Source organism: Sus scrofa, chromosome X (genome assembly GCF_054392235.1).
Source record: "Sus scrofa isolate SSC_HxYL_T2T_F1_AM1 chromosome X, Sscrofa_HxYL_maternal_Yorkshire_Landrace_v2.0, whole genome shotgun sequence".
Lineage (NCBI taxonomy): Eukaryota > Metazoa > Chordata > Mammalia > Artiodactyla > Suidae > Sus > Sus scrofa.
In genome coordinates this window covers 37,634,200-37,661,147 of record NC_139401.1, presented here as the reverse complement: position 1 = coordinate 37,661,147, position 26,948 = coordinate 37,634,200, and the positions used below count along the sequence as shown (strand labels likewise).

Here is a 26,948-nt window from a genome sequence, read left to right as displayed (position 1 = left end):
AAAAACCCACCAAAAAACAGTTATTTTTGGGTGCTGAGACATGAAGTAAACAACAAATTCTGCACCGTGAACTCACAGGTGCACTCTCTTCACGCTAAACTGGGTTTCTAGGGCAGAGTGACGTGTTCTTTGAGTCTAAGTATAATGGTGCATTCACAGGACAGAGAGAACAATCTTTACGTTCTTGGTTAGGAAAAGATCACCACCTCCTGCTCTGTGTTCTAATGCGCCCCAGAGGAGTCTTAACTATCTTTACATAGGGAATAGCAGACTCATCCATCCCATTGATGGCATCCTTGCCTTTCCGGATATCTTTTTTTTTTTTTTTAATTGGTTGGCCACCCCCCCCACGGCATGTAGAAGTTGCAGAGCCAGAGATCGAATGCAAGCCACAGCAGTGACAATGCCGCATAGCTATGCTGTAGCCCACAAAGGAAGTTCCAGATGTGCTGTCTTTACCAGAACAAAGCAACAAAGTCTCTAGCATCTGGTACCCAAATATTGAATGGGAAAATAGCTTTTTCTTTTTTTTGGTCTTTTTTGTCTATTTAGGGCTGCGTCTGTGGCATATGAAGTTTCCCATGCTAGGGGTCAAATTGGAGCTGCAGCTGCCAGCCACAGCCACAGCAACGCAGGATCGGAGCCGCATCTGTGACCTACACCACAGCTCACGGCAACGCCGGATCCTTAACCCTCTGAGCAAGGCCAAGGATCAAACCCGCGTCCTCATGGATTCTAGTCAGGTTCTTTAACCACTGAGCCACGATGGGAATTCCAAAACGCTTTCTTTTTAATTCCTTTCAGTAAGGATAATCAGAAGCAGGAGTGTTTGCTGTAGAGAGCAAAGGGAATCTTTTAGAGGGAACATATATCTTTCAATGAGCATCTTTGCACATTCTGGGAAACCTAAAAGAAAAATCCCCCTTGGAGTTCCCATCATGGCTCAGTGGTTAACGAATCCGACTAGGAACCATGAGGTTGCAGGTTCAATCTCTGGCCTTGCTCAGTGGGTTAAGGATCCAGTGTTGCTGTGAGCTGTGGTGTAGGTTGCAGACGCGGCTTGGATCCCACGTTGCTGTAGCTGTGGTGGGCGGCTACGGCTCCAATAGACCCCTCGCCTGGGAACCTCCATGTGCCATAGGTGCAGCCCTAGAAAAGACAAAAAAAAAAAAAAGAAAGAAAGAAAGAAAGAAAGAAAGAAAGAAAGAAAGAAAGAAAGAAAGAAAGAAAGAAAAATCCTTCTTAATTACTTGCTCCTTGATTTTATTTTCTGGGTATTAGAGGCACAAAGATCAGAAGATCATTTTCTTCCATTCGTTCCAACAAATTAACTAAATATCTATTACTTCACCAAGAACCCATAATGTTCCTCAAATACGTGAGCAACACAAACCTACAATTCTGAGGGCCTACTCCTTAAGAATGCCAATGACTCTATCAGTTAGGGCCCCAGCAGGTAATAAATGGAACACTGTGACTGTCGAGTAGAGGAAAAATTCATAAAAAGACTATAAGGGTGTGGTCAGGGTTAAGGGAAAGTAACCAGGGAGGGTGAAACTAGCCACAGTCGAGGGACTTTATCACTCACAGGCTTGAAGGGAGGGAGGGGTGACCCCAGCTCCAGGAGGAGGGGAAGCTACCTGGCAGGAGCTACAGTCCTGAGCAGAGGAATGTAACCACTGGGACTTTGTGACCCAAGGGGAATGATCCAAGGGAATCACCATACCCACCTCACTTTCCCCGCTCCCTTCAATCTCCTACTGGTGCCTTCCTCTGGCCAATCCCTACCCAAATCCACAGGGCAAGAGAGCCCCATCAAAGTAGTTCAGTGAGATCTGTGTCTTGGGGCATAGTGTGGTATGAATAAAGGCCAAGAGAAAATAGGCAGGGTTAGACGTAGAACCCCCAGAACAGTTAACGATGGCTGCATGTTTTTCCATTTTTAGTGGTTTGTAGCATACAGCTGCCCCCTCCAATCAAGGACTTCTTAGAGTCAATGAATTCCGACACATGCGAGGTATCAGAGAGCTTTAGAACCCGAGGGAATCCGAGACAGCACTTGGAGCAGGCTCCTCATTGTAGAGATGAGAAAACAGAGGCTTAGAGAGTGGAAATGTCTTGCTCAAAAAGCCACAGCAAGTAGCGGAGTTAGGCGTGGAAGCTAGGTCTCCTAACCATCAAACCCAGTGCTCTTCACCGTATATTGCCCTCTTTCAAGACTGGATGAACAAAAATACATTTCTGACTCAGGCCTCACATTTTTCACAGCTCCAAGTCAAGCTGGTCTCCAAAGGCTTTTCTCTGTACCCAATTATCATCAGCAACACGAGGGCTAAATATTGACTGAAAATAGAAAAGGCATCATCTAGAATGTCTGATTAGCATTGCGGAATAAAGCTTTAGGGGCTCTAATTCCTCAGGCTTAGAGGAGATTCTATCTACATTCAGTGGGTCCTCACTGTATTTATCAAGGCTGGACAACTCATCCTTAATAAAAAATATCCAAGTTTTCATTGCAGGTACTCTGGAAAAAAAAAGGTCAGCTATACACCGGGGAAAGTATTCAGGACAGTTGCAAGGGAACACAAGACAAAAAAGATGCTGGTAACCATGCATGTGTTTAGGGGGAGAAATTTAAATTGAGGAAGAGAAAAGGCTCGAAAACTGATAAATGGGGTGTGTCTCAGGCCATCGTTCACATTAACTACAGCTAACAGGCAATAGTTCGTTTAAGTATCAAGTACCTTAAGGGTCAAGGTCCAATGTGCCATCTTCTGCACATCACTGCTTCTTAAAGCTTTTATTGTGCTTGCACATCAACTAAGGATCCTGTTCTAGTGAATATTCGGATTCATTCTGGCTGGGGGCCCAACATTCTTCATTTCCAGCAGGTGCCCATGTGAAGCAATTACACTTTGAGAAGCAAGTCTTCAGCTCATAACAGGCACAGAATTTCCATGTGGGGTACAGTTTAGTGAAGAGCAAAGAGCATGGGCTTTGGGATATGAAATGGGGAGCTCCCTATGGGGTGAGGTGGGATGTGAAATGGGGAGCTCCCTATGGGGTGAGGCTCTATTATACACTAGCTGGGTAACTTGGGCAAGTTACTTAACCATTCTGAGACTCATGCCTTTTTTTTTTTTTTTTTGTCCTTTGTCAAACACAGATAATAAATGAGGTAACAATTTGTAATGCCTCTGATGTACAGTAGGTGCTCAATAAATGTCATTTCTATCCCTTCTTTCGTCACTACCCATGATTCACTGAGGAGTGGGCAAAGGGAGTGATGGTGACAGGGTTCCGATTTATAGGACGCTAAGTGTGCAAAAACCAAACCGTGGGTCAGATTCAATAGCTTAAGCGGCAGAAAGAGTTGTTCGACGTCATCCTAGCCTTACAAATAGACACCAGACAGTCTTCCAATTTGTGTGTCTCAATTTAGCATATGTGCTTTGCTCCCAAGACAGCTAAGTTTAAAAACAGGAGAAAGGTAACATACAATGAATTTTCAAGGATATGCATCTTCAAGTACATGTAATAGAACACATGAGAGATACATGGAAAGTGAATTTAATGAAAAAGATATTACACTTTGTAGCAAGTACAGGGTGGCACAAAACTTCGGTCTGGGGTACATATTCCATAGAGAAGCTTAGAAGTAAGCATGTTAAGCGGTTAAGTATTGCTACTAATTTTGCACTACACATGGCAAAACAAGTACATAGGAACAGTCATTTGCAGCCAACAAGAAAACCAAGAAAACTAGCAAAATGAATGCCGACCTCCCATCATTTCTGGGGAATTTAAAAAAAATATTATCGTTTCTTAGATCTTCCATCCTCTTCCCCCACCCCACCCCCCAAAAAAATAAAATGATACAGTATCGTGCACTTAAAAATTTGTTAAGAGGGTAGATCTCATGTTAAGTATCCTCACCACACTGGGAAAAGAAATAACTGTGTTATCAAGCCACAAAAAGATACAGAGGAACCTTAACGCATATCGCTAAGTGAAAAAGCAACTCGGAAAAGGCTATGTACCGTATGATTCCAAATATAGGACATGCTTAGAAAAGGCAAAACTACAGAGACAGTGAAAAGATCAGTGGTTGCTAGAGGTTGGAGCAAAGGGAATTTTTAGGGCAGCAAAATGATTGTGTATGATAATGTAATTACGGATACAGGATATTTATGTATATTTTGTTAAAAGTCATACGACAACTGTAAGATACCAAGAATGAACCCTAATATAAACTATTGACTTTAATTAATAATAATGTACCAATATCAGTTAATCAATTGTAATAATTGTATCATACCAGTAAAAGATGTTAATTACCAGAGAAACATGTGACGGAGGGGAGTGGTAGGACATGGGAACTTTGTACTTCCTGCTTCACTTTTCTGTCAACCTACTACTGCTCTAATTTTAGTCCAAAGACTAGTTAATTTGAAAACAGATCAACGTCGTATCAGAGCAGGAGTTTAGGAGAGGAAACTGGCTGCCCAAGAGGTGGGTGCCAGGGACAAAGCAGAAATGAACATGCATGTAGATGACCCAGACCTTGGCAGAGTTTGAAAAATTGCCACTTTTACTTCTTCCCAAAGGGAGATGCTATTCCAATGTCTCAGTGTCCTGGTGATCCTTAGCTGTTTTTAGGATATTGTGTCTGCTCTCTCTGGCCCACTCACCACTGGAATGCATCTTTAGGAACAGAGAAAAACAGCCTACTTGTGACAGCTACACTCAATCCAGGTATGGGGACCTAATGCATTCAGAGTTGGGCCAGTTCTTGCCCTGATGATGTGATACCCCTCTCAGAGGCTCTTTAAATACACAAATAACCTTTATTTAGAGGACTCCTGCCTGGTGGATGGAAGAAAGGAAATCTCCAATGGCGGGAACTCTCCAGTGGCGACAAAGACTCTCCTCCCTAGGTCCTTAGCAACTCATACCTGGCGCAAGGTAGAGACTCCATTCAGCAAAGAGGAGCCCTGTCTCTAACCAGACCTGTCTCATCAACCACGAATTGCTCTTCAGGCATGGGATCCCCTCCTCACTTGTCTACTCAAGCAGACATTATTCCGTCCTGCTAATACCATACTCTTCCCAAAAGGAATTCTCCGCCTCATTACCTTTTCAGGGATGTTTAATACCCCTTATAATTTGACACCCTGGGAAGCAGCCGGGGGCAGCCCCCTCTCTCCCAACCTGGCTCTGTGCATTCAGATACTTTGCAAACAAATGAGGCTAACAGAGCTGGGATTGGAGGTGACAGGAAAAAGCTGAAAATTAATAATAGCATTCCCATTCGCCTACGTGGAAAAAAAGCATTCAAGACATCTCGGGGTCTGGGCTACACCCCATCCATCAGAGGGACAATGTAAGAAGATATTTAGGCATTAAGGAGGACAACTTAATTGCAGGTAGTGAGGAAGGTCAAAGGCAAGAAGATGCAGGAAAGTCTCGACATTTATTTCTCCACGTCAAGCAAAAGCCAAAGATCTCTCTTCAAAAATGTCCATTTATGAATGATGAACAGTGGAAAGGATGGAAACAAAAATAAATTCCCAACACTCAATCATTCTAACTACAGCTCAAACATAAATGATCGACCTAAACTGTTTTTAATGGAATGACTCCCTTCCTTGTTTCCAAATGTCAAAGATTTTACAAGTTTTACTGTCAGGACTCATCGATTCCCATGGATTTGCACAAACAAGATTCAACTTTGAAAACCAAATGAAACTTTGGCTAAGTAAGAAAAAAAATGCTTGGAAGGAGCAATCAGATTCCTTCCCAAAGTAAGCACATCTACCAATAAAGAGATAAAAATCAAATATTTTGATTCAAATAAATATCTAGTTCTCTGCCCTTCTATTAAGAGACATTTTCTCCCTCAGCAAATGCCAATAATGTAAAGTTTTGCTTTAACTATTATAATGAAATCTTTTTACTTGCTTGTTGTATCAATTTCCACCTCAATAGAGAAAAGGGAAAATATATTCGAGACAGTTATCCTCCTGTGCTGAAATACTGGAGAGAAAAATCTGATTGACTACCCTGGATGACATATCACTTATTGGTAATACCAACTATATATTCTAAGTCCTTTTTCCCAGTATGAAAGGAACCCTCTGCTGGAACACTTTAATAAATTCTAATGTGGTAAATGAGGTTCCAGGTACCATCATTGCCAATCTTCGAAATACCAGGCATTCCTCATAATGACAACATTAGTTTGAATTTCTATGGAGTTTGTTTTGGCAGAATGGTAAATTTCCCCCTGTAGATGAAAAGCATAACTCTAAATAAAATCCCTGTGAGGAAGGCAGGTTTGAGCTCTCTGACCTAAGTGACAGGCAAGGGGCCGTGGAAAGAAAGGATCATTACACTGAACAAAGATGTTAAGGAAAAGGGTGGAAAGATGCTTTGGTTCCACAACCTTTCAAGAAAAAACACATTTCCCTCTCTCTCAAATTAAACACTTTTGCAACATGTCCTATCTAATCAGATGAAGTAGGAAATTTCAGCCTAAAAATAAGTAACTATCATCCATAATGGGTGACAGAGAAAAGTAAGGTGTTTTAGGTATTGTTGTTGTACACTGGAGACCACTTCATTGTACACAGAAAGATTAAGACCTAACCAAGCACTCAGGGAAAGGAGGGCCTAAGAGATTATGAACCACAGATTTCTCTCACTAACTCACTAATACTGACTTTTTTTTCTCCCCATGGTAGGGTAAAATTTACAAAGCATATTTATACATATGGCCACGTGGAATATCGCCAATTACTCCAAGACAGCCCAATTATCCCTACTTTATAGGTGAATAGATCAAGGCCTAGACTGGCTAAACTTGACTGAGGTCACATGGTTGGTAAGTAGTCAAGGCAAGACGTGAACTAAGGTCAATCTGAGTTCACGTTTAGATTCCTTCTACCTCACCATGGTTACCTTGCAATCAGTAATGTCCAAGTTAGCGATCCAATCTGTCATCAAGATGCAGATTTGGTCCAAATAATATAGTCAAGTTAATTTGTCCCCTAATGAAATGTTTTCTCAAACTGTGATCTCCTTGTGTTAGAATCACCCAAGAAGCTTGATAAAAATATTAGAGTCTTCTAGAGATTTTGTTCAGTAGGTTTGGAGCCATGCTCTGGAATCAATGTATTAAATTTACACCCCAGATGATTCAGAAAATCCTTTGGAATCCTCGATGTGGCCCAATTTCCATGGCTCTTGCTCAGAACTTGCCAGATCCAACTTTTGTTATGGTTTTGCCTTTACAAACTGCCTCACTGTATTTGTTTTCTTTAATTTCAGAGGCCATAAAGGATAACATTGTGGGAGGAAAGCCCTTCTGCCAACTTCTAAAGGCAATGCTCAGTTTAATGTGACAATATCTACATGGAAGAAAAAACAAACACTGATCACAGCCCAAATGCCATAGTATTTCACTCTGAGGTGCTTTGGGGACTTGACATCTTCATCAACTTTGCTTCTAAAAGTGGGGTTTGCCCTTTCTTTTCCCCACAGCTTTCTCCTCCCCTGCCTAACATAAGCCTTGTGGTAGCAGGTGATGATGAGGCTAATATTACTGCGAATCAGGCAGGCTTAATTCATCCTTTAGTTAAGTATTTAATGATGATGGATCATATATTTGTCTAAGTCTCTTAAGGAAAGGGAGGCCAAGAATAAAAAAATCCCATCGAAATATCTTTGTTGGTGGTGCTTTTGTGACCATGAAAATCTACATCCTGATGACTCCAGTGACAGTAACAACATAAGCAAAATGAGAACTGATACACCACATCTTCCATGTATTCTGCAGGTGCTATTTACAAACTAAACAGATTAAGGTGTCCCTTTACAATTTAATTTGACTGAGGGAAAATCGAAGGCTGCTCCAAACAAGGAGTGAGGTTCTCCAGGCAAGGCTGTGTTCTCTCCTTCTGAGATGCTGAGATGCTAGGCTGGAGAGCACACATACTCTGTGCTTTTATCTACGCCAGGAGAGGCTGGAATGAGCTGTCTAGGGTTGTAACTAAAGCACTGGTAGAAAGGCTGCTTTTAAAAGACCCATCAATGATCATATTCAGAGATTTTTCTTTCTTTCTTTTTCTCTGTCTTTATAGGGCCACACCCACAGCATATGGAGGTTCCCAGGCTAGGGGAATCGGAGCTATAGCTGCCGGCCTACACCACAGCCACAGCAACTGTGGATCCAAGCTGTGTCCGCGACCTACACCACAGCTCATGGCAACGCAGGATCCTCAACCCACTAAGCGAGGCCGGGGATGGAACCTGTGTCCTCCTGGATACTAGTTGGGTGCGTTATTACTAAGCCACCTCCATTCGGAGATTTTTCTTGATCTATCTGCATCCCAGTTTTCTCATCTGTTAACTAGAAGTTAGAAACAGCGGTTTCAAAAGATGCCTACTGGTCTAACATTCTCTGATGTTACATTTTTGTTTTCATTTTCACTTACCACACATATTTTTCAAATTACCCACTAAGCACGAAGAATATAGCTGTGGAACCACCGAAATAGCGTCTCTGCTCTTTATGAAGCTTACATTCTAGGGATGCGGTGGTGAGGGTTAACTGACACAGGCATTAAGGAACTCAATACATGAATAATATAATTGTGATCTACGTACTGAAGGGGAAATAGAGGCAGGCTGCTGCGACCTCGTCAGGAAGAGGGAGATCAGGAGGTTTCCCTGAGCAGGCTAATATTTAAGACCTGGATGATGAATGGTAGGACTAGTTAAATAAATACAAACTATCCCTGTAATGTAATACCCTGTAGCCACAAAAAAAAAAAAAAAAAGGGTCTGTCAATATATTCTGATATGGAAGAGGACGGGTCAGATTTACTTTTCACAATTTTTGGAGTGACTCAAATTTTGCGCCATCTACATGTATCACCTATATTAAAAATATTCTTTGTACTTCTAGTAAAAAAGAGTAACCAAAAGATCCACTGACTATATTTCTGAGAGCCACACCAGCAGGTTTCTAACAGACTTCTACCTGTCTGGGTCCTTCCTGCATTGTGGAAATACCCAGGTAGATGCTGGATTTTATGAAATCATGATACGAAGCATTGCTCTAAATGTGGCAAAGGTCTTGATACATAAAGTTCATGCTGGTCTTGAGTTCAAGTCATACATTTTGGAATTGATTGATTTTGCCACTTTTATTATTAGTGGATACATCTACTGCATTTTGTCTCCTCTAGAGATGTCTCCAGGCTTCACCATCATCACCCTCTCATCTCGCCTAAAAACGTCATTGAAGACATACCAAATCACACCAAAGCTGAAGACAATTTGTTTCTCCAATAGAGGAAGTAGTGATGATCTAATGCTTTTTGTTTTCTGGGCTGTTTTTTTTTTTTTTTTTTTTTTTTTTTGGCTGTGCCCATGGCATACCTTTGAGCAATGGGATATGACAGGGGCTCCAAAGGTGGATTATTTCTTACTCCCTTTTCGTTGACAGCTTAGAACATTTTATAAAGTAAACGTTTACAACAGGGCTCTCTCATAGTTAGATCCTGACTAGGGGGACCCTACATCCCAATTTTCCCAGGTCAGTCAAGGTTCATACCTGTTGTTCTGGGGCAATGGCTCAGCCCTCTTCACTCCCCAAAGTGGGATGATTTAGATTATCGATTACATAGTCACCACAGAAAAACCTGTCAGTTCATTGTGAAAACCTGAAATCCAGTCAATCCCCAAGTTTTCTGCAAGAACAGGGCCACCCCCCTGCCCCAGCAACCATGCTCACAATGCTGTCTTTGGATTATGGGAATTTCCAGGGCGAGGAAAGGGTAGCCAGTATCCCTTCTTCTTACCCTTCAAGTGGTCTACATGCCAAGCGGCTCCCCTTTGCCCTCAAACCTGGAGAAAACCTAAAATAACTCATAATTAGAAAAAGTTTGGGGACCCCCCAATCTCAACAGTAGTTTCAAATAAGCACGTGCCATTTCTCCTATGGTACAAAGCCTATGAATCATTGGACAGATTGCTTGGTGATAGGACAGTGTGGTAACACTATCATCCAATCAAAAAAGCCTTGGCCAGAGTTCACTGGTGGCCTAGCCGTTAAGGATCAGGTGTTATCACCACCCTGGTGTGGGCTCGATTCCTGGCCGGAGAACTTCCACACCCCACGGCCATGGCCAAAACACAACAACCACAACAAAAATCACTGGCCCGATGACAAAGAGAGGTACATACTTTTTAAGACTTGGCAAGACCCTAAATGTTCACAGCAGTGACATCTCTCCCCTCATGTCCCAGTACCCACAGGTGAGAAACGGCAGAGAAGCAGACTCCACGTCCCAAGCTGGCTAATGGGAGGAAATGACAACCAGACAATCCCTGGAGGCCTCCTTTTGGAGAACTGGTACCTTCAGAGCTTCCTCTTCCCCATGCTGGCACGGAGCATGAGCACACCCTCCACGGCAGTCCCAGGATTGTCCGCCATCTTCTGCCAGAGGCGTTGCTCCTCCCCCTGAGCGTCCATCCAATCAGCGCTCTTCCCACGGCTCACACCTGCGGAAGGGAAAAGGGAGCGTCGCACTTGACAGATGAAATGTTCTGATCATCTGCAAGGCACCTAGCAACCTCTGACGGGGGCCTGCTCACCAGAGAGCCCTTAGCTGGCTTGCTGTCCTTTCTCACAGCTAGTGCGTGGCGTTAGGAGGCAATACATCCCTTTGCTGCCTGCATTACTCGCTGCTGCCTCGATGATGAAGAACCTATCAGGCTGGCCCTAGGGGCTCATGTCTTCCTCACTTTGGTAGTTCAAGCAGAAAGCTGGCTCACCTGGACTGAGATAACGTGACAGAAGAACAGTCTGACCTGGGTTCCAAGGCTCTCCCTTTCAAACAGGGCCACTTCTGTGACCTGGGCATTTTCATTTTCGTGGTAGAGAGAGTCTTGGCTCTGCTTAATGGCTAAATGAATAAAGCATCACAGGCCCTTCTCCATAGGGGTGCTGACCCTGGGGCATGCAGACTATCTATGTCTGGCTGAAGTGTTGGGATAATGAGAGTTTGTGAGGGGGGTCATTAATTTTTAGGGAAAAAAAAGGATTTTTGTCCTTTTAATTTAACTAGTGTTAACTAGTGTTGAGTAATGGCTGCAAGGCCTAGACAAAACTGAGAAGGGGAGGAAGTAAAGTTGGTTTTTGAAGCCATTCTCTACCTGATCACAAGTCTGTGCTATCTTTGTGATCCTCTCCTGAGCAAAACGTGAAGGCCCAAGAAAGTAGTTGAAATCCACTTAGACTAAAGTGTAAATGATAGTTTATGAAAGGACTGAATGGTATTTTCTTTTCTTTTCTTTTTTGGCCGCCCCCTGCAGCATATGGAAGCTCCCGGGCCAGGGATAAAATCTGTGCCGCTCCTGCAACCTACACCACAGCTAAAGCAATGCCAGAACCTTAACCCTCTGTGCTGGGCTGGGGATTGAACCAGCACCTCCAAATGAGCCAAGAGAGATCATTAACCCACTGTGCCATGGTAGGATCTCTTATTTTTTTTTTAATTAAAGCATAGTTGACTTACAATTTTGTGCTCATTTCTGCTGTAGAGCAAAGTGGTTCAGTTATACATACATATACATTCCCTTTCTTATATTACCTTCCATCCTGGTCCATCCCAAGAGACTGGACAGACTTCCCTGTGCTGTACAGTAGGACCTCATTGCTTCTCCATTCTAAATGGAATAGTTTGCATCTATCAACCTCAAACTCCCAGGTAGTAGTATTTTCATTTTAACATGGAACCGATCCTTGGCTAAAGGAACAGAGTATTCGGGGTAATCTCGGATGCCAACGAAACTGCAACGACATATACACCTAGAGCACATCACACCTGCAGGAACCACCTCCCTGCCCCATCCCCAGTCACAGACTATCTCAGGGTCCTCACCACTTCCGGAATTCAAACGAACTCCTCCCAGAAAGATGTTGCTGGAAAAGGCCTCCTTGTCCCAGACGGTGAGTTCTAGGCAAACATCCTTTATATCCTGGGGATGCAGGCCACTGAACATGAAAGTGTGATTCCACTGGGGGTTAACACTCTTTTTTATCACCAGAGTTTTGTGCTTGGTGGCTTTGTTATCATCAGGGAGCAAGTAGCTGCAGGAGAAAATGCAATCAAGCCATCAGTGAGACAGTAAACAGGAAAGGGCGCCCTTGCCAGATCACTTCATTTTTCCATAACTCCTGCTGTGTGTATTTGATTTTCTCTCCCAGGTTTTTATATGCTTAAATCTGGCTTTATTTAGTGGAATGGCTTATTATTTCTTTTAGGTGGGGCGATAGTAAAATGCTCACACTCTCCTTTCTCATCCTCTGTGGATCCTTCCCTCATCTTGAAATGAAAATACCTCCTGCAGGAGACACTAGGTCATCATGTCCTGCCTTCCATCATCTTTGGCCCACCTCTGAGTTGACCGGAAGCCGAGATGAGCCCTTCCTGGTGTGCTGACAGCTTTCCTCCTCAAGCGCCTGTGTCTCTTGGCTTCTCCCGTTATAGACTTTGTCTGGTGCTGTGTGAGCTGACCCAGCTTAAGTGTCAGAAACCCTGGGATTCCTGAGAATTTACTGTCCCTGGGAGCAACCCTCAACCGATGAGTTTGAGATACTGCTGGAGGAGTCTTCCAGCTTCCCTGTCCCTTGAAGGGACAATCGTAAGGTATATTCCAGAGTTCCTCGTTGCTTCCTCAGTGGAGCTGAGCCCCCATTACCTGCAGTTGCTCACCTGCCTAGTAACATAATTTTATCAGCTTCCCTCCCTTCTGTGTCTCTTTTTCTCTCCTCTCTTTTTGATCGTAATACCTGATGGATCAGGGAGCACGCTTTAGGGAAGGAGACTTATGGGTATGAAATAAGTACATTAAACAAATATGAAAAATGCCACACATGAGCATAAAGAAAGAAGACACATTGTAACACACGAGATTCCATTTCATGTACCAACCGGAGACTGCTTATCTCCCACTGTTCATTCTTTCCCTAGCCTTCTCAATACATAAATCGATAAATCAATCCCATTTTGTCAGTCAGGCACAAGATTGCCCAGAAGAAAGACTACACTTTCCAGCCTCCCTTGCTGCTCATATAGCCACGTGACTAAGTTTTAGCCAATGGGATGCGTTAGCTTTAGGCTTGGTTTCCATCATGGGGAAGAACTTTGGTCTTGTTTAACCCACTGTTCGGCTGGTTTGCAGAGAGACCTAACATTAACTGATACATTTTATAATATTAAATTTTATAGAAGGATCCATTCTTGCTCTCTCATGCTCTTTTACAAAAAATCTGAGGTCCCTTTAAAATCAGCTCAATGTTTAAGCATAACGCAGGAGAGAATTTCGTAGAAAGTTCCTATGCTTTTACAACTATATACCGAGAGAACAAAGATACTGTCCTTTATTATCTCTGCTTCATACATGTTCAACATGATAAAGTAGAAACTATTGCAGAAGATGTTAAGTCATCCATGCAAGGCCACAGTGAGTTCACAGTCAAGGAGCCATCTCACTATCCCACCAGTGGGCAGGAAGCGGCCTGAATGGGATGGTAGGGCTCGTGGGGCAAGTATGAATGGCAGGACCCACCTAAAGCATTTCTTTTGTGCTTAAATGTACAGCGAGAAAGAGGCAAGGACAGATGGGCCGGGATTGAGGCGCCCACACTCGCTGGAGGGGAAGCCCCACCTGACACCTGCTGCTCGTTATTATGGCCTTCACCAAAGGTAGAATGTGTGAGCGTGAAGGCCTGACTCATTGCCTTGTGGAGAAAATTACACTTTGCTAAGGATTGAGGAGAGGAATAATACTGGCACCTGCCTCGAGGAATTAACCGCACGGCTGGCATCAGGGGAACCTGTTTTACTTTATGGGTTTTGCGGGGCTTTGTGAGAACACACACTTCTCGTTCTTCTTCTTCTTCTTTTTTTTTTTTTTTTTTTTTTGCTTCTTAGGGCCATACTCGCTGCATATGGAAGGTCCCAGGCTCGGGGTCAAATCAGAGCTACAGGAGTTCCCGTCGTGGCGCAGTGGTTAACAAGTCCGACTAGGAGCCATGAGGTTGCGGGTTTGATCCCTGGTCTTGCTCAGTGGGTTAAGGATCTGGCATTGCCATGAGCTGTTGTGTAGGTTGCAGACATGGCTCGGATCCCACGATGTTGTGGCTCTGGTGTAGGCCGGTAGCTATAGGTCTGATTAGACCCCTAGCCTGGGAACTTCCATATGCCATGGGAGCGGCCCTAGAAAAGGCAAAAAGACAAAAAACAAAAAAAAAAAAATCAGAGCTACAGCTGCCAGCCTACACCACAGCCACAGCAACATGGGTTCCAAGCTGCGTCTGTGGCCTACAACACAGCTCACAGCAACACCAGGTCCCTGACCCACTAAGTGAGGCCAGGGATTGAACCCACATCCTCATGGATACTAGTCAGATTTGTTTCCACTGTGCCACGATGGGAGTTCCCGGATGAGGTCTTCTTTTTGGAACCGCATGACTTAGGGCTGGGAACATGGGCATTTATGTGTTTATTTGAATGAATGACATCCTTCTGGTTCTAGTTCCTCTAATTATAGGAGAAAAATCTCAAATAGGAATCAGGAGAGACTGGTTGGCTGGGTTGCCTAGCATGGGTAAGAATGTCCCTTAAAAGGGCTGTGTTCCCTTGAGAAACTGCCCTGTGCTCCACCAAGTGGGCACAAGTGCCCAGGAGGCAGTCTTGGAGCTTCTCCAAGGCCCCTCCCCCATGAATATCTCTAGGAAAGATGCTCTGATGTCTCCGCTTTTGAAAATTTTCCCCCAAGAGGGCAAAATATCAAGGATCCGATAGTTTTGCTGGTGTTGTGTGCTGCCAGCAAGAAATGATAACCAGGCACAATAAAAACATACCACATGTAGAAAAATCACACACCCTCCTCCTTCGAGAAATGAATCTCAAAGGAACGTCTGGCAGTCTTGAGGGTGGGAGTCATGGGAAACCTGGACATATGCCGCAAGTGGGCTGAGGGCTAGAACAAGGAGAGCGCCCCCGCGTGGTGTTATATGGAATCACCAGGATTCGAGGGATGGACACATGCAGAACAAGAGCAACAAGGAAGCCGCACAGCCCCAGCTGTCTCATGGACCACAGACATTTTCATCCCCCATTAAGCATCTTCTAAAATGAGCTCAACCAAAATTACCCCTTCACAAAGCTATCGGAAGTGCCTCCTGACTTCACCGCTGTCAAATTCTTGGCCTCTTTGACAAACACTTCTAGTATTCCTCCAGAGCTGATGGGCGCATCCTTCTTCTTTCCTCGTTTAAAGGTCTTCTTTCCTGCATCAGAGAGACAAAGAGAGAAGAAAAGGAGGAAGGGAAGCAAAGTAAAAGAGAATGAAAGAGGGAGGGAGGGGAGGTGGGGAGAGAAAAGAAGGGAAAGGAAGAGGCTGAACCATGGGTTCCATTTTGAAATTCACAAGTGAAATCAACCACGGTTTATTTTGGAGTTCCTATGGTGGCTCAGCGGGTTAAGAACCCCACATAGGGTCCATGACGATGTGGGTTTGATGCCTGCGGTATAGACCGCAGATGCGGCTCAGATCCTGCATTGGTTACTGTGGCTGTGGTGTAGGCCAGCGGCCACAGCTCCAATTCAGTCCCTGGCCTGGGAACGTCCATGTGCTACGGTGCAGCCCTAAAAAGAAAAAAAAAAAAGAGATTTATTACATCTGCTGAGTGATAACGTCTTTACATTTGTATATGCTTCCATGTCACTTAAATGTTCTTACCGCACTGGATTCCTTCCAGATAGATTCTTTCATTTGTACTTGTGGGAAAAAATAAAACAAATCAATTTAAAAAATTCAATATTACCCTGTAAGGTATAAAGGGATAAAATGGAAAAGACCCTGAGAGCAACCTGGGCCACGTCCCTGCTCACCCTAAGAAACAGCTCCAGTGAAAGCCACGCAGGTGCCAAGACCCCCAAAGAGAAAATGCCTAACGTCTGTCCTGGATATTTCGGTCTTGTACATTGTCGACTGCGCGCCAGGCCAGCTCTAAAGGCTACAGGCCAGGCACCATTGCATTTTGGGGTGAGAGAAAGTTCTTCCCATGTCACATGAAATATGCTCAACACACATAACAAGCGCCATCACCATCACCTTCCTTTTACCCTTGTTCTAAGCGCTTGACATGAATGAACCTATTTAATCCTTGCAATATCCCTGTGACATAAGGAAGCCAAAGCCGAGAGAGAGTAAATTCCTTGCACAGGGTCACCCTGATGAGGGTGACAGGAAGAGAAAGATAAAGAAAGCTGCTTAGAGGCATTCATGGGAGAAGGAGGGCAAAAGATTTTTTTTTTTTTTTTGGCAGTGCCTGAGGCATGCGGAAGTTCCTAGGCCAGGGATCAAACCCGCATCATGGCTGTGACCCAAGCTGCTGCAGTGACAATACCAGATCTGTAACCCACTGAGCCGACAAGGAATTGCCATGAGGGATTTAAACGTTGACTCCATTAGGATTTTTTTCTTTGCGTTCTGTGTTCCAGATTAATTCTTCCCCAAGATGCCCTGAGTAGCTGGGAATGCCATAAACGCATACAGTAGCATCCTGCACTTCCCGTCTCAGCAGACTGGTCCCCATCTCCCTCCCACTCCACCCTGGGGAACAGTCTAGGTCTCTAGGTCTTCCAGGAAACAAATCTCAACATCGAGATTAGTTTCTAAGTATGAACGGTCTTTGCTTTGTAAGAATCCCACACCCTTCCCCACGTACGGATCGACTTCTCAAGTCTTCTGGAAAGACAGTGACATCTAACCCCTTCCATCTCATCGGTATAATGCAGAAGGAACACAGTTCTCCCAAGCCCCGATCCCTACTCCCACGCTTCTAGAAAGGGAAAGTCTCTGGCCAACGTCACTGATTTTTCTTTTTTTCCTCTACCTTGAAGTTGTTCTAGTGGAAGTGCCATGTTCTCCTCTGGCGGAATGTAACGTAGAACAACTGTCAGCTCCCCTTTGTACTGAAGGCCAGTATCAGCAGCATATTCCACCTGGCCAAGAGGAGACAGGGGAAAAGCAAAAGTGAGAAGGCTTGGTTTGTAATTTGGGAACCCATGTTCGAATGTACACTATTGACTCGGAGGCTTAAATGTGACAGTGTATTCCCATTCAACCCTGGCAGCACTTTAACTGGTTTAAGAGATGCCATAGGTGTGAGAAAAGAGAGGCTATAAAACTCTGTGAAGGAGTTCCTGAGTGGCGCAGCAGAAAAGAATCCGATTAGGATCCATGAGGACTCGGGTTCAATCTCTGGCCTCGCTCAGTGGGTTAAGGATCGGGCGTTACTGTGAGCTGTGGTGTAGGTCCCAGACATGGCTCAGATCTGGTGTTGCTGTGGCTGTGGTGTAGGCCGGCAGCTATAGCTCTGATTAGACCCCTAGCCTGGGAACTTCCATATGCTGCGGGTGCAGCCTTAAAAAGAAAAAAAAAAAAAAAAAGAGAGAGAGAGAGAGAGAGAGAGAGAGAGAGAGAGAGAGAGAGAGAGAGAGAAAGAATAAATTAAAACTCTGTGAAGATATTTGTGTATAACTTTTTTAACATGAAAGTAACAGGCATTTTAGAGGTGATATACCTAACAGACATTTGGTGAATCAGGGGACACTGAGTGCCTATAACACACGGAAGATTGGACCCATCACTGAACATATGTAATAATTTGGGGTAAGAGGTACGAATAGAGATGTCACTGAAAATAACCCCAAAGGATACTTGTGTCTGTCCTTGATATCTCAAGGCTTTCCTAGGTGATCAATAAGGGTAAAGGAGGCAGGACTGTCTCATTCGAGTTGGGCTGCCAGCTACCAACCATGAAAAGCAATACTAGTCATTCGCATCATTAAAATTCAATGTGGAAAAACCAGCTCACTCAAACATTGCTGGTGGGGCTGTAAAGTGGGGGAGCTGCTCTGGAAAACAGTTTGGCATTTTCTTAAAAGACTAAACGTACAGAGACAGGATTAAGATGGTGGAATAGAAGGACTGGAACTCAACTTCTCTCCTGAAAACAACAAAACTCACAACTAAAGACTGTGCAATCTTCACCCAAATGGACTGGAAACCTTAAAAAAGATACCCTACTCCAGAAGAAAAAGAGGAGGTGACATCAAGAGGTGGGAGGGGCGATTTCATGATATAAACAACCCCATACCTCCTGGGTGGGAAGCTCCACAGACTGAAAACTAACTGGTTCACAGAGACTCACCTAAAGGAGTGAGAGTTCTGAGCCCCACATCAAACCCTCACGTGTGGGGATCTTGCACTGGCAGAAAGAGTCCCTGGAGCATCTAGCATTGAAGGCCAGTGGGGCTTGTGCGCAGGAGCTCCACAGGACTGGGGGAAACGGAGACCTCATTCTTAAAAGGTGCACACGGACTTTCACGGGCACTGGATCCCAGGGCAGAGCGAGGTCTCCATAGGAATCTGGGTCAAACCTGACTGCAGTTCTTGGAGGTCATTCTGGGAAAACAGGGGTGAATGTGGCTTGTTGTGAGGGAAGGACATTGAAAGCAAAGCTCTTGGGAATACTCAGCCTTGCTTTTCTCTGGAGGTGGCCCACTTTGGGAAAATCTGGCCCCACCTGTCAGTCAGTGCTGAGAAGCCCCAGGGCAAACAACAACCCCAGTGGGATCACAGCCCCACCCCTCAGTAAACAGGCTACCTAAAGACCCCTCAGGCACACAGATGCCTGTAATCCCATCCAGAGACTAAGCTCCACCCACCAGAGGGATTAAAATCAGCTCTACCTACCAGTGGGCAGGCATCAGCCCCTCCCATCAGGAAGCCTACAGCAAGCCCCCATACTGACTTCAGCCACAAGGGGGGCAGACACCAGAAGGAAGAGGGGCTACAACTCTGTTATCTATAAAAAGGTCACCACACCAAAAACCTATAAAAATGAAAAGACAGAGAACTCAGATGAGGGAGAAAGGAAAAACCCCAGAAAAACAGCTAAGTGATGAGGAGATTCTCAGCATCCAGGAAAAAGACTTTAGATTGTTGACGCTGAAGATGATGCAAGACATTGGAAATAAACTGGAGGCAAAGATGGATAACTTACAGGAAACACTGAGCAAAGAGATACAAGATATAAAACTTAAACAAGAAGAGATGCAAAATACAATAACAGAAATAAAAAATGCACTAGAAGCAGCTAACAGCAGAATACAGGAGGCAGAAGAACGAATAAGCCAGGTGGAGGACAGATTAGTGGAAATTACGGATGCAGAACAGAAAAGAGAAAAAAGATTGAAAACAAATGAAGAGAGTCTCAGAGATCTCTGGGACAACATGAAACACACCAACATCCATATTATATGGGTACCAGAAGGAGAAGAGAGAGAGAAGGGGACAGAAAAAATATTCCAAGGGATAATAGCCGAAAACTTCCCTAACATGGGAAAGGAACCACTCACTCAAATCCAGGAAGCACAACAAGTACCATATAAAATAAACCTAAGGAGGAATACACCGAGACACATATTAATCAAACTGACCAAAATTAAAGACAAAGAGAAAATCTTGAAAGCAGCTAGGGGGAAGAAACAAGTAACATACAAGGGAACCCCGATAAGGCTATCGGCAGATTTTTCAATAGAAACTCTGCAGGCCAGAAGGGAGTGGCATGATATACTTAACGTGATGAAAGGAAAAAACCTCCAACCAAGATTACTCTACCCAGCAAGGCTCTCGTTCAGATTTGAAGAAGAAATAAAAACCTTCTCAGATAAGCAAAAGCTGAGAGAATTCAGCAACACTAAACCAGCCTTACAACAAATACTAAAGGAACTTCTATAGGCAGAAAAGAAAAGACAGCAACAGGAAACAAAAATGCCACAAATGACAAGGCTCACCAGTAAAGGTATATATACAGTAAAGACATGAAATCATCCATGTACAACTATACCACCAAAATCAGAAATCAGGAGAAGAGGTGGGTACAAATGCAGGACACTGGAGATGAACTTGCAATTAAGAGAACAACAACTTATAACAACCTCATGTACATATAGACTCATATCAAAACCTCAGAATAACTGCAAACCAAAAATCTACAATGGATACACAAACAAGGAATCTCTGGAGAAGAAATATATCTCATAGTAAATAAGTGCATAATCCACCACGAAGGGGATCATTTGACATCATTCTTGGAATGCTGAAGTCTTCTTAGATCTGATTCTGATTTCCTCTCCATCAAAGAATTTATGATAGTTATAATTAAATGATGCAACTGTCCAATTAAATAATACAGTTCTACAACTGTATTATTAATAACCATTTCTCTCCATGGTACAATGTAAGGTCTATAATGTCTTGTTTATCACATCACCTAGAATGGTGTAATGCCTATACGAAGAATCAATAAGATGTAACAAATTGTGAGGACATATTTATATAGCTACACTGTTTTTTAACCAATTTATGCATTTTATATTTTACTTATTTTCAGAGGGTATATTATTTTTGCTATTCTTACCAGTTAAGTTATTCTTTTTATTATGCTATATAAAATATTTAATGGTATATAAGGCTTTCTTCTTTATAAATTATAGTTGCATAATATACATAATTTTAATATAATGCTAATTTTTAAAGAAAAATTGAATGTAATAGATAATACTAAATAGTAAAGGTGAAAGCCATACAAAATGGGATAAAGTATAGAATAGATTTCCTATTTGTCTCAGCATATTTTCCATTCCACTTCTCCAGAGGGAGTCACTTAATCTGTTTCTTAAGATCCATGATATAATAATCTGTATGAATGTAATTGTGTTTAAATATATGTATTTTATTCTGTTAAAAAAGATAAAATAAAATTTCAAAAAAAAAAAGACTAAACTTACAACGACCACTCAACCTAGCCATATGTACTCTTGGGCATTTATCCAGGGAAGCAGAAGACTGTGTACACTGAAAAATCTGTATCTGCATGTTTTTATCCTCTTTATTTGCAATAGTACAAAAGTGGAAACAACCCCGACGTCCTTCAGTAGAGAATCGGTTAAAAAACTGTGGTAGCCCCGTAACATAGAGTACTACTCAGCCATAAAAAGGAATGACTACTGACACATCTGACGACTTGGGTGACTCTGTAGAGAACTATGCTGAGTGAAAGAAGTCATGTATACCATGCAATACCACTCAGCCATAAAGAAGAATGAAAGAATGGCATTTGCAGCAACATGGATGCAACTAGCGATTCTCATACTAAGTGAAGTCAGAAAGAGAAAGGCAAATACCATATGATATCACTGATCCGTGCAACCTAAAAAGGACACAAACGAACCTATCTACAGAAGAGAAACAGACCCACAGACATGGAGAACAGACTTGTGGTTGCCAAGGGGGAGGGGGAAGGAGTGGGATGGGCTGGGAGTTTGGGGTTAGTAGATGCAAACTACTGCATTTAGAATGAATAAGGAATGAGGTCCTGCTGTACAACACAGAGAACTATATCCAATCTGTTTGGATAGAACATAATGCGAGCAAAAGAATGTATATATGTATGTATGACTGAGTCACTTTGCTGCACAGCAGAGATTGGTACAACATTGTAAATCAATTATACTTTAAGTTTTTAAAAAGTCAGCCCAATAGGATACATACCATACAATTCCATTTATATGACCTTCTCTCTCTTTTCTGGGGGGCTGTGCCCGTGGCATGGGGAAGCTCCCGGGCCAGGGATCAGACCCACCCCATAGCAGTGACCCAAGCTGCTGCAGTAATAATGGTGGATCTTTAATTGGCTGCACCTAACATTCTTGAAATGACAAATTGATGGATGTGGAGAATAGCTTCATGGTTGCTAGGGGTTATGGATGAGGGTGGCAAGAGTGGGGCGGGTGTGGTTATAAAAGAGCATGAGAGGGAGTTCCCGTCGTGGCGCAGTGGTTAACGAATCCGACTAGGAACCATGAGGGTGCGGGTTCGATCCCTGGCATTGTTCAGTGGGTTATGGATCTGGCATTGCCGTGAGCTGTGATGTAGGTTGCAGATGCGGCTCAGATCCCACGTTGCTGTGGCTCTGGCGTAGGCTGGTGTCTACGGCTCTGATTGGACCCCTAGCCTGGGAATCTCCACATGCCGTGGGAGCGGCCCTAGAAAAGGCAAAAATACACACACACACACACACAAAAACCAAACAAACAACATGAGGGATTCTCATGGTGATGGAACTGTCCTGTATCATGGCTGTTGTGGTGACTATACAAAACTACACATGTGATGAAACTGCACAAAAATAAATACACAAGCACATAAGTGAAAAACTAAGGATACTTGAACAAGATGGGTGGATTGTATCAGTGCCACCGCCCTGGTCATGGCACTGCACTATAGCTTTGCAAGATGTAACCACTGGGAAACGGGATACAGAGTCCACGGGATCTCTCTGTGTCATTTCTTATGACTGCATGTGGATCTACAATCCTCTCAAAATCCAATTCAAAATTTAAAACCTCAGTGTGAACACACACCCAGAGCTTCTGTTCTGTAGGTCTCCACTTGCCATTGAGTTAACAAACTTTGATTTTTCACAAATAGAGTGAGAAAAGTAGTGTACTTTCTCAGGCTTTAACTGCAGGGACTTGACTGCTGAGCAATGAGTCGGGGGCTGAGAACCGCTCTCCTCTGAGAGAGAGCAGACTGGAAGAATTCAGACACCCCCAAACTCACAACAAAGCCAGAGACTGTTCAAGCCTCAGCAAAAAAAGACTGAGACCATTATGAAAAGGAATCCTTGCCTGACTTTCTTTCCTCTTGGTGGTGGTAAAACTTCTTAGTAAGAGTGGGAAAATCATTTGAAGTATTATATTCACTATTGTACCAGGGGCACAAATGGGATTAGGTGGTCAAACAGACTATACACCTAATATTTAATATTACTATTTTTTGTTCTTTTTATAGCCACACCTGTAGCACATGGAAATTCCCAAGCTTAGGGGTTGAACTGGAGCTGCAGCTGCCAGCCTAGGCCACAGCCACAACAATGTGGGATCCAAGATGCATCCGTGACCTACTCCCCAGTTTGTGGCAAGGCCAGATCCTTAATGCACTGAGTGACGCCAGGGATCAAACCTGCATCCTTATGAACACTATGTCGGGTTCTTAACCTGCTGAGCCACATGGGAACTCCCTAATCTTACTACTTTAAAATCAAGTGCCTTGTAAAAGGACATTTCTTATGGTTTGATAGTTTCAGTAAATTTTAGTTTATTTGAAAGTCACAAATGGAAAATTATGACAGCCTTTGTAGAAGATAAAAGAAGTCACTACTTGATACCATAGCCAGTGTAGCCAAGGAGAGGCGAGATATGTGTCCTTTCTCTTTGGATCTGAGTGGGCTCTGTGATCACTTTGACTAGAAGAAGATGGCAGAAGTGACAGTGTGCCAGTTTCTGGGCTTGGGTCTTAAGATTAACAGCTTCTACTTCTTCTCTAAGAATGAATATTCTTTTTCTTTTTGTCTTTTTATCTTTTCTAGGGCCGCTCCCGCGGCATATGGAGGTTCCCAGGCTCGGGGTCTAATCGGAGCTGTAGCTGCCGGCCTATAGCCACAGCAATGCGGGATCCGAGCCACGTCTGCGACCTACACCACAGCTCACGGCAATGCCGGATCCTTAACCCACTGAGCAAGGCCAGGGATCGAACCCGCAACCTCATGGTTCCTAGTTGGATTCATTAACCACTGAGCCACAACAGGAACTCCGTAAGAATGAATACTCTTATTGAGAATCCCCCCTTTGGGAAGCCACGATGGGCGGTCCAAGCCACTTGGAAAAGCCACACTAGGTGCTCTGGTTGGCAGGCCAAGCTAAGTTCCCAGCTGGCAGCCAACATCAAGTGTGAGACAGCCAACTGGAACAAGCAGCCCAGTCAAGCCCTCCGTGAACTTCAGCCTCAGTCTCTCATCGAGCTGCAACCCTATGAGAAACCTTAAGTGAGAACCACCTAGCTGAGTCCAATCATCCCAAAGAATCAAGAACAACAATAATAAACTATTGTTTTAAGCCACTGAGGTGGAGGGTAGTTTTCTACACAACAACAGGTAACTGGTGCAAGCTCTGTTTGCTTTTGGCTGAGATCTTTGGGTAGGAAGACACACTGGCAAGAAAAAAGTCTGTGTGAAGGTATCACGTACTGACATATAGTATATATAGTGTATTAGTAGAGATCGAAACTTGCATTATTGGGATTTATTCATGTTTCATTGGTTTCTAGCTGAAATTCAAACACACTGGTGACTTGGTACAAATACAGTCCTCAAATCTTGTGAGATGAGAAAATAATAAAGATGACGTCCTGTGGCATTAGAATCACATGCCAACGAAATCCACAGGAGGAAGTTATCTTGCAGGCTGCACATACCTAATGCCTTGGGGGCATGTGGGGTACACCTGCCAGGAAATTCCAAAGCAACATCCTCTCCTGGCATGCTACCATTTTACGTAATTCAGCCAGCTCCTCCACAGAAAAAGGGGGCAGAATTCAATTCAATTCAACTCAATTCAATTCAAGCAGTCCTACCAATTGGATTCAATTTCACTTATGGAGTGGCTTCTCGTAGTAGTGCTTTTCAGGCATTTTGCTAAGGGGGGTGGGGACAGAAGAGAGAGAGAGAGAGAGAGAGAGACTCTACTTTCAGTGTGTTTTCATTCTATCCAGGAGATATACATTCATTAGAAGCTCTATTCATCTGCCCTTATATAACTGATTCATCAGATGAATGCTCTCCACTCCCACGGAAGTGCAGGGTCCTCTATAAAAGACCAAGGATGCCTGCTCCCATCAGTTGAACTACAGGCTCATAGAAAGTCAGCTGCATTAGTCCCTGAAGCTCTTTATGCCAGGCATATTCGTGGCTCTAATTATATAACTGAATGTCATATAAATTGAAGGGTACAAAAAGACAGCTGCTACTATAAAAAATGAAGTTGAATACCTTAGAAGAACAAAAGACTTGAACATCAATTTGCTATTGGATTATATCTGGGCTTGCAGCTGTAAAAGATGAGGAAGATGATGATAAGATATTGAGAAAGATTTGGCCTTTGGTAGACTTTGAAAGTATATACTAGAAACTGGGGATTATGATGCAGGAGGGTCAGAATTTATGCCAGGGAGCTAGGACAGAATTTCACTCGCTGAAACCATACTCAAACATAACCAACTGTCCCTACGTTAGAAGACTTGCAAACGGGAGTTCCCGTCGTGGCGCAGTAGTTAACGAATCTGACTAGGAACCATGAGGTTGCGGGTTCGGTTCCTGCCCCTGCTCAGTGGGTTAACGATCTGGCGTTGCCATGAGCTGTGGTGTAGGTTGCAGACGTGGCTCGGATCCCGCGTTGCTGTGGCTCTGGCGTAGGCCAGTGGCTACAGCTCCGATTCAACCCCTAGCCTGGGAACCTCCATATACCGTGGGAGCGGCCCAAAGAAATAGCAAAAAAAAAAAAAAGACAAAAAAAAATATAAATAAATAAAGTCTCTCTTTAAAAAAAAAAAAAAGAAGACTTGCAAACGAATGCACATTTAGTTGAAGTTAAAATACATGATGAAGCAATGCCTTGGGGGCGTGTGCTTGTATGTGTTTGACCTCTGTGACTGCGTCCATGGACTGACCCCTTATTGGTCCTAATTGCTGGGAGATGAGGGCTTCTCCCACACAGCAAGCTCAGTGTCAGGCAAACGATGCCAGTTGCTCCAAATACAAGTACAAAGAAACAACTGTGGGGAGAGAGAGAGTAATCCAGATTGGGGTAAAGAGGCTGCCCGTGTCTGGTCCTTAAAGGATGGGAGACATGACAACAGATGAAGGTGGGGGGAGGAGGGGAGGAAGGTTAGTTTGGGTTAAGAAAGCAGTATGAGCAGAATATAGTGGAGATTGTATAGAATGTGTTTAAAGACTGGTGGGGAGAAGTTCCCATTGTGGCTCAGGGGTAATGAATCCAACTAGTATCCGAGAGGACACAGTGTCAATCCCTGGCCTCGCTCAGTGGGTTAAGGATCTGGCACTGCCGTGAGCTGTGGTGTAGGTTGCAGACACAGTTCGGATCCCATGTTGCTGTGGCTGTGGCTGTGGCGTAGGCCAGAGGCTACAGCTCTGATTCAACCCGTAGTCTGGGAACTTCCATATGCTGTGGGTGTGGCCCTAAAAAGACCCCCCCCCCAAAAAAAAGACTGGTGGGGAGCCAGGTGTGATCAGAGGTGTGCACACAGGGAGGAAGCAGCTGGGAGAAGGAAACAAGCTGTCTACTCTGGGGTCCTCAGGAGACCCTGAGACACAAACTTCTGTTCGAGTGTTTTATGAGGATGGGTAGTAGGAAAGTGGGTCCACAAAGTGAAGAAAAGCTTGCCAAGGCTGTGATATCAGCAAAGTTTCACAGAGGGTATGTTTTGCCCAGTCCCATGGGGGAGGGGGGTTTGAGGACAAGGCAGATCTCGCCTCGGAGCTGGCGCAGTCGGAGGCGAGCAAGTGGGAGGGTTTTACACTCCTTCCCCCAGCAGTGATTGATCGAGGGCTCTGCCCTCTACTCCCAGAGGTCCACGGAGCACTGGGGCCCAGGGTGAGGGCCAGGATGTATTCAAACCACATCCCAAATCCGTAGGGAACCAGAGAAAGGATCTGACTCAGCAGGGGGCATGGAATAATCAGGAAAAAGGAAAAAAGCCTGTTACCTTTTGCTCTTTGGAAAGAGAGAGAGCCACTTTCCATCGGAGGAGGAAGCAGAGTTCCCAGCATATTTACAGGTCTAAGGTGGGGTAATAAATTCCAGACACAGGTCTGCCAAAGTGCCACAGAAAGGGAGAGCCCTATAGCTAGGCACCCATTCTACAGGGCCTTACATCGC

At 43.9% G+C, this 26,948-nt stretch overlaps 1 protein-coding gene across 46 annotated transcripts in view; it reads right to left on the bottom strand.

Annotated features, from left to right (window-relative positions):
- SYTL5 (synaptotagmin like 5) overlaps positions 1–26,948 on the bottom strand; it is a 304,058-nt gene that overhangs the window by 56,414 nt on the left and 220,696 nt on the right. For 24 of the 46 annotated variants that reach the window (XM_085007641.1, XM_021079656.2, XM_085007645.1 and 21 more), the window contains 4 exons: positions 16,979–17,087; positions 15,232–15,367; positions 11,952–12,160; positions 3,555–10,569 (listed from right to left, as the gene is read on the bottom strand). In XM_085007641.1, coding sequence (XP_084863767.1) covers positions 10,427–10,569; positions 11,952–12,160; positions 15,232–15,367; positions 16,979–17,087 — 597 coding nt within the window. In that variant the 3' untranslated portion in view covers positions 3,555–10,426. Of the gene's footprint in view, positions 1–3,554; positions 10,570–11,951; positions 12,161–15,231; positions 15,368–16,978; positions 17,088–26,948 lie in introns of those variants that run through there. The other 22 variants (XM_085007654.1, XM_085007642.1, XM_085007629.1 and 19 more) reach the window with 1 other exon arrangement.